The sequence below is a fragment of the Lipotes vexillifer genome, unplaced genomic scaffold (assembly GCF_000442215.2).
Source record: "Lipotes vexillifer unplaced genomic scaffold, Lipotes_vexillifer_v1.1 scaffold982, whole genome shotgun sequence".
Classification (NCBI taxonomy): domain Eukaryota; kingdom Metazoa; phylum Chordata; class Mammalia; order Artiodactyla; family Lipotidae; genus Lipotes; species Lipotes vexillifer.
Window position 1 is genome coordinate 2,681,553 of NW_006789467.1, and position 10,248 is coordinate 2,691,800.

The following is a 10,248-nucleotide window of genomic DNA, read 5'->3' on the forward strand; positions in this document are numbered from 1 at the left end:
ACCACATCAATCCCCACTAAGTCCTTCTTTCACTTTTGAGACTAAAATAACATAATGTAAACAGAACAAAAATGGCCCCTCATCCTACTGCCCAGATGGCATCTGTTTTTCAAAAACAAGGAACAAAGGGCCTAGATGTACAGAACTGGAATCTTCAGAGAGCCTCAGAAGGTAAAAGGCACGACGCCTCGCAGGCGTTCAAGCCCGAAACCCTGGTCCCGTCACTTCCGCTCTGCCCAACGGCATCACTAACTCAGCCTCTCTGCCCCTTCTCCACCACCAGCCGCCTTCCACTTGCTCCCCTCGACGATTCCAACGGCCTCCTTCCCACCTCCCATCCCACACCTGTCCTCCAAGCCAGCTTCTGCACAGCGGCAAGAAGCTTCTCTCCTCGCTAACCCCTCAACCGGGCTCGTATCAGGTCTCTGAACATGCAAGGGCTCTCCTGCATCCCTGCATCTCAGGGCCCGTGTGGTCAGCCCTGACTGTGGGCTTCCCGGGCTGGCACTTTCTCACCCTTCAAGTCTCCGCTTACACAGCAAATCAGGAGGACCGTTCCTCAACACCTATCTAAAAAGCTGTCTGTCTCTGTTTTCATACATCTTAGACTTTTTGTTGTTGTTTGCTTCTTTTATGATGCATATTATATGTCTATATCATGCTCTTATTCATCTGTTTGCTTATCTCCACGCCAGCCCACCAGCCACGAGAGACAGGGACTGTCTGCACCTTATGCCCCATCGTATCCCAGCACCAAGTTATTTGCAGTAAACTCCATTATTTCCAATAAACATGCCAGGCATTGTGCTAAGTATTTTATATAAGCTTTGTCTTAATTTTCACCTGCCAAGTAGGTATTATTTTTTCCCACCGTATACATGGGGAAAGTAAAGCTCAGAAAGGTTACGTAACGAGCCCAGCATCACACAGCAGGGAAGCAGCATGGCCAGGACCCACACCCAGCGGTGTGTCTGGCTCCAACATCCACACTTGCTTCTCCAGCTGCGCTCCCCCCTCGTACCGTCTAACTCTCCGAGTGGACAGCTCGGCATCGCCTTACCATGTAGGCCGCAGAAGCCAGTACATAAATGACGGCCTGGGCTCCAAGCTCTGTCACGCTTATCAATCCTGAAATGTTCAAAAAGTGGAGTAAAGTGAACATTTTCCTTATGAAACTAGAACCTAATGTAATTTAAGAGAAGCCAAGATTGCTCCCAGAAGCATAATCCAATGGCAGAATTCACTATCTGTGCCAAGGAGAACCCCATTCAGGAAGCATCCAAGAACTTCAGCAGCTAAGATGGGATACAGGCTCATTCCAGAAGCCCCCACTTCACCAGGGAACAAAACACGGGACTTAAGTAGAAAACCATGCGGTGCCCGGGGGTGCAGGTCATCCTTCAGGGAGATGGGGAACCACAGTGTGGAGGGAAGCAAAGAGGGCAGTGGAACTCCATGAGAAGTGATGGCACTATTAACGCATTCCAGTGTCCACAGTAACTTTCAGATCAAGTATTATTACCCTCTGTCTCTGCTGTTTTCTCTATTCCTTCACTAGCAGTGGATGGCTAAGGTGAATGCCCGTGACCAAAATTGTTCTAGGTCGGAAAGAAACAGAGCAAGGCTAAAACACAGCAAAATCAGTCAGTCTGTAAATGCCCGAGGATCTTGGCACAATGCCTAGCAAAAGTCGGCTGAGCCACACGGTGGCCAGAGTCCCGAGACCCAGACTCAGGCTTTGTTCTGTTCCGTGACCTTGGCAGGTCGCTCCATGACCTTAGCAAATGTCGCTTTCAAAGCTACAAAATGAAAGGGCAGTGGGGTAGCACAAAGCCTCACCAAACCTGAATAGTGTGCTTATGGTTGGATGAGCAGTGAAACCTGTACTGAAATCTTCCATGAGGGCCTGATGAAACCAAGAGGAAGGAGAAGCAAACTTGGGTCTCCTAAAAAGCTCTGTAGACATGATTAACCAGGCTGTTGACAGGTTTCTACTGAAGTGCTGACCAACCTGCAAGGAAGATTCCAACTTCAAAGGTCCACCACTCAATGCACACCATGAACATGCTGGGGATGGCCAGCTGGATGAAGGAGCCCCACTCCTGGAAACAGTCCCTGGTCCAACCTGGAGGACAGGAAAGAACACAGCATTTACTTTTCCACAGTCTGATACCAACAATTCTATCTCACACGCGTGCCTCCACCAAAAGCTCAGAGACTGGGAGGAACCAGTGTTCACCGGAAAAACAATATATTTTAAAGAGGTCAACAAGCCCAGAGTTTGAGATGGTGGGAACAGAGCTGACAAAATGTAGTGAAACTGAAGTCTGTATATGCCCTATGACCCACACGTTTCACTCCTGTTATACACAGCAGAGAAACTTGTGCAGAGTCCCATAAGAAACCACATAGGTATCCCTGTGGCCAGTGTGCTTGTGGGATGATGGGGGCATCAAGGATACAATCACTAGGGAGCTAGAAAAGTAAAATATGATGGATGGATACTACAGGGAAAAGCGGAACACTGGGCGTACACATTGGCAGTATGATTAGATCTGAACTCCACTGTGCTCACAAGCAACTAAAGTAAAACTGGATAAACTGAACTACATCAAAATTTAAAATTTCTGGGCGTTAAAGGGCACAGTCAACAGAGTGAAAGGGCAACACACAGGAGAAGATACTAGTAAATATTCTATCTGAAAAGGATATCTGGATTTCATAATATCCAGAGTATAGAAAGAATTCCTACAGTTCAACAGCAACGACAATTTAAAAATGGGCAAAGGCTGGTGGCACAGTGGTTAAGAATCCTCCTGCCAATGCAGGGGACATGGGTTCGGGCCCTGGTCTGGGAAGTTCCCACAGGCCGCAGAGCAACTAAGCCCATGTGCCATAACTACTGAGCCTGTGCTCTAGAGCCCACGAGCCACAACTGCTGAGCCTGCGTGCCACAACTACTGAGCCTGTGCACTTACAGCCCATGCTCCGCAACAAGAGAAGCCACCACAATGAGAAGCCTGCGCACCGCAACGAAGAGTAGCCCCCACTCACCGCAACTAGAGAAGGTCCGTGCGCAGCAACGAAGACCCAACACAGCCATAAAATAAATTAAAAAACAAAAAAACAAAACAAACAAAAAAAATGGGCAAAGGACTTGAGCAGACATTTCTCCAAAGAGGATACACAAATAGCCAACTGGCACATTTTTTAAAAACGCTCAACATCGCTGATCATTAGGAAAATGCAAATCAAACAAACACACAATAAGATATCATCTCACACCCACCAGGCAGCTGCTTTAAAACAACAAACAAGTAGAAAATAACAAGCGTTGGTGAGGATGTGGATAAACTGGAAGCCTTGTGCACTGTTGGTGGGAGTGTAAAATGATGTGGCCGCTATGGGAAAACAGTATGGTGGTTCCTCAAAAAATTAAAAATAGAACTACCATATGGTCCAGCAAAATCATTTCTGGATATATACATGTATAAAAGAATTGAAAGCAGGATCTCAAAGAGATATTTGTACACCCACGTTCATAGCAGTATTATTCACAATAGCCAAAAGGCAGAAGCAACCCAAGTGTCCACTCACAGATGAATAAATAAGCAAAATGTGGTCTATGCATACAATGGAATATTATCCAAACAATAAAGGAAGGAAATTCTGACACATGCTACAAAATGGATGAACCTCGAGGTCATTATGCTAACACACAAGACAAAGGCACAAAAGACAAATACTGTATAATTTTACTTACGTGAGATATCAAGAGTAGTCAAACTCACAGAATCAGAAAGGAAGACAGTGGCTGCCAGGAGCTGGGGGAAGGGAGCATGGAGAATTGTTAAATGGATACTGACATATAGGGAGAAACTGACAATAATACAATAGTAGTAGTAACACCCCGCTTACATCAATGGACAGAAAATCAATGTGGTCTTAAATGACACAATACACCAGTTGGACTTAGCAGATATCTACAGGACATTACAACCAAAAACAGCAGAATACACATTCTTTTCAAGTGCACAATGGACATTCTGTAGGATGGATCACATGCTGAGCCACAAAACAAGCCTCAACAAATGTAACAACAATTTGTAACAACAAATATAAGAGGACAGAGATTATATCAAGCATTTTTTTTCCAACCACAATAGTATGAAACTAGAAAACAACTTAGAAAGAAAAATGGGGAAAGAACAAACACATGGAAACTGAAAAACATGCTACGAAAAACCAGTGGGTCAATTAAGATTTCAAAGAGGAAATCAGAAAATAACTGGATACACATGAAAATGGAAACACAACACTGCAAAAATCTATGGTATACAGCACAAGCAGAGGGAAGTTTATAGCCATACAGGCCTTCCTCAAGAAACAAGAAAAACCTCGAATAAACAACCTAACCTCCCACCTGAAAGAATCAGAAAAAGAAAAACAAAGCCCAAAGTCAGCAGAAGAAAGGAAGTAAAGATCAGAGAGGAAATAAATGAAAGAGAGGTTTAAAAAAAAAAAACTATAGAAAAGATCAATGAAACCCAGAGCTGGTTTTTTGAAAAGATAAACAAAACTGATAAACCTTTAGCCAGGCTCACCAAGAAGAAAAGAGAGAGGACCCAAATAAAATAAGAAGATATTTGCAAACCATATATATGATAAGGGATTAATATCCAAAATATACAAAGAACTCATACAACTCAACATCAAAAAACAAACAATCCTGGGCTTCCCTGGTGGCGCAGTGGTTGAGAGTCCGTCTGCCGATGCAGGGGACACGGGTTCGTGCCCCAGTCCGGGAAGATCCCACATGCCACAGAGCGGCTAGGCCCGTGAGCCATGGCCACTGAGCCTGCGCGCCCGGAGCCTGTGCTCCGCAATGGGAGAGGCCACAACAGTGAGAGGCCCACGTACCGCAAAAAAAAAAAAAAAAAAATCCTGGGACTTCCCTGGTGGCGCAGTGGTTAAGAATCCGCCTGCCAACGCAGGGGACATGGGTTCGAGCCCTGGTCCAGGAAGATCCCACATGCCGCGGAGCAACTAAGCCCATGTGCCACAACTACTGAACCTGCACTCTGGAGCCCATGAGCCACAACTACTGAGCCCGTGTGCCAAAACTACTGAAGCCCGAGTGCCTAGAGCCCGTGCTCTGCAACAAGAGAAGCCACTGCAATGAGAAGCCCGCGCATAGCAACAAAGAGTAGCCCCCGCTCACCGCAAATAGAGAAAGCCCGTGCACAGCAATGAAGACCCAACGCAGCCAAAAATAAATAATAAAATTTTTTTTGGTTAAAAAATAGGCAGAAGACTTGAATAGACATTTTTCCAAAGACATACAGATGACCAACAGGCACATGAAAAGATGCTCAACATCACTAATCATCAAGAGAAATGCAGATTAAAACTGCAATGAGATATCACCTCACACAGGTCAGAATGGCCATCATCAAAAAAGACCACAGATAACAAATGTTGGCAAGGATGTGGAGAAAAGGGAACCCTCTTGCACTGTTGGTGAAAATGTAAATCGGTGCAGCCACTATGGAGAACAGTATGGAGGTTCCTCAAAATTCTGAAAATAGAACTACTATATATGATCCAGCAATCCCACTCCTGGGTATATATCCACAAAATAAGGAAAAGACTAATTCAAAAGATACATGCACCCCAATGTTCAAAGCAGCACTATTCACAATAGCCAAGACATGGAAACAACCTAAATAAATGTCCATCAGCAGAAGAATGGATAAAGAAGATGTGGTACGTATGTACAATGGAATATTACTTGGCCATAAAAAAATGAAATAATGCCATTTGCAGCAACATGGATGGACCTGGAGGGTATTATGCTTAATGAAATAAGTGAAACAGAGGAAGACAAATACTGTATGGCACCAATTATATGTCTAAAAAATAAACTAGTGAATATAATGAAACAGAAATAGACTCACAGATACACAGAACAAACTAGGGGTTATCAGTAGGGAGAGAGAAGGGGGAGGGGCAAAATAAAGGTAGGGGATTAAGGGTACAAACTATTGTGTATAAAATAAATAAGCTACCAGGATATATTGTACAGCACAGGGAATATAGCCAATATTTTATTATAACTATAAATGGAGTATAATCTATAAAATGTTTCGATCACTATACTGTACACCTGAAACTAATATCAAAATTTCACTATACCTAAATTTTAAAGAGTAATGAAAAGAATTTTACTTGTTCCTTTCCATCAAGACTGGAAAGGAGGGGCTTCCCTGGTGGCGCAGTGGTTAAGAATCCGCCTGCCAATGCAGGGGCACACGGGTTTGATCCCTGGTCCGGGAAGGTCCCACATGCCATGGAGCAACTAAGCGCATGCACCACAACTACTGAGCCTGCACTCTAGAGCCCATGAGCCACAACTGCCGAGCCTGCGTGCTGCAACTACTGAAGCCTGCATGCCTAGAGCCCATGCTCTGCAACAAGAGAAGCCACTGCAATGAGAAGCCCGCACACTGCAACGAAGAGTAGACCCCGCTCACCGCAACTAGAGAAAGCCCACACATAGCAACAAAGACCCAACGCAGCCAAAAATAAAATAAATAAAAATTTTTAAAAACCACACACAAAAAAGAATTCTTTAAAAAAAAAAAGACTGGAAAGGAACAAGTAAAATTCTCTCTTCACACATGACACCATCCTATACCTACCCAAAGAATCCACAAGAAAGCTCCTAGAAAGAACAGATCACTTCAGCAAAGTGTCAGGTACAAGATCAACAGAAAGGGACAGAAAGTAGAGGTTACCCAGGGCTGGGCAGAGGGAAAATGGGAAGTTACTGCTTAATAGGTAGAGTTTCTATTTGGAAAGAGAAAAATGTTTTAGAAATGGATGCTGGTGATGGTTGCATAACACTGTGAATGTACTCAAGGGCACTAAATTGTACATTTAAAAACGGTTAAAATGTCAAATTTTGTATTACATATATTTTACCACAATTCAAAAACTAGAAAACAAAAACAGATCTATTGGGCTTCCCTGGTGGTGCAGTGGTTGAGAGTCTGCCTGCCAATGCAGGGGACACGGGTTTGTGCCCCGGTCTGGGAAGATCCCACATGCCGCGGAGCGGCTGGGCCCGTGAGCCATGGCCGCTGAGCCTGCGCGTCCAGAGCCTGTGCTCCGCAATGGGAGAGGCCACAACGGTGAGAGGCCCACGTACCAGAAAAAAAGAAAACCAGATCTATTTTACTAAATTTACAAATGGATGTTAGGATACTTAAGGGACTTTAGCTAAGTTGAAAGTGGTACTGATTGTTTAAGAGTTCCATCTGTTCATGTGATTTGATAAGACATTAATCGAACTTCACTTTAACAGAGCAGAGTGATTTGCAAGAAACAGCTAGGATTTTGTATTTGCAATTTTAACTCACTTAATATTAATTCTTACAAACCAGTAGGTTTCTATGAACAAAAGCTGCCTTCGTAGATGTAAAAAAAAAAAAAAAACCTCACATTGAACCTGTAACTTTTATATTTTCAGTAACTTAAATATTTTATAGAATTTTTAAATTTCCCAAAAGATAAAAACAAAAAAAGTCTGAGGGGAAAAAAAAAATTCAGAGACCAGAATCACATCTTTCTGAACAATAAATAAGAAATTAATATCCTTATTACCTCCCCAGGTGTGGACGTGGATTTTTTTCCACCACACGTACAGGACGAGAAGAGCAGACAGGGAGAACTGGGAAGCTGTGTTCGCCCAGGCAGATCCTCTGAAGGAGAAAAAGCTATCGTCACCCGTGAGTACATTCCTCCCGAATAATAAGCTTTCACTCTCACAGTTATTAGATGAGCCCATAGCTCCTGGACTATCTTCTTTTTAAACACCAGATCCACTTATAATGGACTTGTTTTCTTTTCATCAAGACAGAATTTTTGTGGAAGAACCCAATGCTACTAGAAAAGCAAAGGGACATAAAGACTTATCACCCTTCCTTGTTCTGATAGCCTTAAATAAACCATCAAATAAATTCTTAAACATAGTTCAAAGGCTATGGCAGGGACTTCCCTGGTGGTCCAGTGGGTAAGACTCCGCGCTCCCAATGCAGGGGGCCAGGGTTCGATCCCTGGTCGGGGAACTAGATCCCACATGCATGCCGCAACTAAGACCCAGCACAGCAAAAGATAGATAGATAGATGATAAATAAATAAATAAATAAATAAACAAGGCTATGACAGACAATTACTGTGTTCAACAACTGGTCTAAGGTCATAGTTTTATTTCCCAGGATTATAGTAAATTTGTTTTGTCTTGGGAAATAACCTGAGAGCATCGTCAATGGATGACATTTTAGCCCCACAAATAGAATGTGCCCTGTTCTGGCACGGAAACCAGGAACTCTGATTCTCTTCTATTTTTTCATTTCACTCTCCTGCCCAGTTCTCACATTTTTTCATTTCTTAATCCATCCCTGTGTTTTTCTCCTCTTCAATGGGAGAGGCCACAACGGTGAGAGGCCCACGTACCAGAAAAAAAGAAAACCAGATCTATTTTACTAAATTTACAAATGGATGTTAGGATACTTAAGGGACTTTAGCTAAGTTGAAAGTGGTACTGATTGTTTAAGAGTTCCATCTGTTCATGTGATTTGATAAGACATTAATCGAACACGTACCAGAAAAAAAGAAAACCAGATCTATTTTACTAAATTTACAAATGGATGTTAGGATACTTAAGGGACTTTAGCTAAGTTGAAAGTGGTACTGATTGTTTAAGAGTTCCATCTGTTCATGTGATTTGATAAGACATTAATCGAACTTCACTTTAACAGAGCAGAGTGATTTGCAAGAAACAGCTAGGATTTTGTATTTGCAATTTTAACTCACTTAATATTAATTCTTACAAACCAGTAGGTTTCTATGAACAAAAGCTGCCTTCGTAGATGTAAAAAAAAAAAAAAAACCTCACATTGAACCTGTAACTTTTATATTTTCAGTAACTTAAATATTTTATAGAATTTTTAAATTTCCCAAAAGATAAAAACAAAAAAAGTCTGAGGGGAAAAAAAAAATTCAGAGACCAGAATCACATCTTTCTGAACAATAAATAAGAAATTAATATCCTTATTACCTCCCCAGGTGTGGACGTGGATTTTTTTCCACCACACGTACAGGACGAGAAGAGCAGACAGGGAGAACTGGGAAGCTGTGTTCGCCCAGGCAGATCCTCTGAAGGAGAAAAAGCTATCGTCACCCGTGAGTACATTCCTCCCGAATAATAAGCTTTCACTCTCACAGTTATTAGATGAGCCCATAGCTCCTGGACTATCTTCTTTTTAAACACCAGATCCACTTATAATGGACTTGTTTTCTTTTCATCAAGACAGAATTTTTGTGGAAGAACCCAATGCTACTAGAAAAGCAAAGGGACATAAAGACTTATCACCCTTCCTTGTTCTGATAGCCTTAAATAAACCATCAAATAAATTCTTAAACATAGTTCAAAGGCTATGGCAGGGACTTCCCTGGTGGTCCAGTGGGTAAGACTCCGCGCTCCCAATGCAGGGGGCCAGGGTTCGATCCCTGGTCGGGGAACTAGATCCCACATGCATGCCGCAACTAAGACCCAGCACAGCAAAAGATAGATAGATAGATGATAAATAAATAAATAAATAAATAAACAAGGCTATGACAGACAATTACTGTGTTCAACAACTGGTCTAAGGTCATAGTTTTATTTCCCAGGATTATAGTAAATTTGTTTTGTCTTGGGAAATAACCTGAGAGCATCGTCAATGGATGACATTTTAGCCCCACAAATAGAATGTGCCCTGTTCTGGCACGGAAACCAGGAACTCTGATTCTCTTCTATTTTTTCATTTCACTCTCCTGCCCAGTTCTCACATTTTTTCATTTCTTAATCCATCCCTGTGTTTTTCTCCTCTTACCCACCTGTTCCCAAACTGCCCTCTGTATATCTGTTTAAAAAAACCTTCTAAAAGACAGTCTCTGAGCTTCACCTTCAGAGAAGCCTGCTGAGATGCTTATGTGCGTCGATGTCACCGCTTCTGAAACTTGGCCCCTGACTCTTCACTCCCCCACGGCCAAAGCCTCTTTCGGTTTTCTGGAAGGTGTTACAAATGTTTTTTCATTGATTGGTCTGTGTTCCAACTCTGCAAAATCCTTCAATTAACGGCGCGCGTGTGTGTGTGTGTGTGTGTGTGTGTGTGTGTGTGTGTGTGTGTGTGTGTGTGTGTG

The 10,248-nt window shown here is 42.6% G+C and overlaps 1 protein-coding gene across 1 annotated transcript in view; it reads right to left on the reverse strand.

Moving 5' to 3' along the window:
• Positions 1 to 10,248, reverse strand: part of LOC103083887 (multidrug and toxin extrusion protein 2) — a gene marked incomplete at its 5' end in the record, with an annotated part of 49,474 nt that overhangs the window by 23,984 nt on the left and 15,242 nt on the right. The window contains 3 exon segments of the mRNA XM_082931255.1: positions 1,061 to 1,128; positions 2,012 to 2,125; positions 9,122 to 9,219. Of these exon segments, the coding sequence (XP_082787381.1) occupies positions 1,061 to 1,128; positions 2,012 to 2,125; positions 9,122 to 9,219 (280 nt within the window).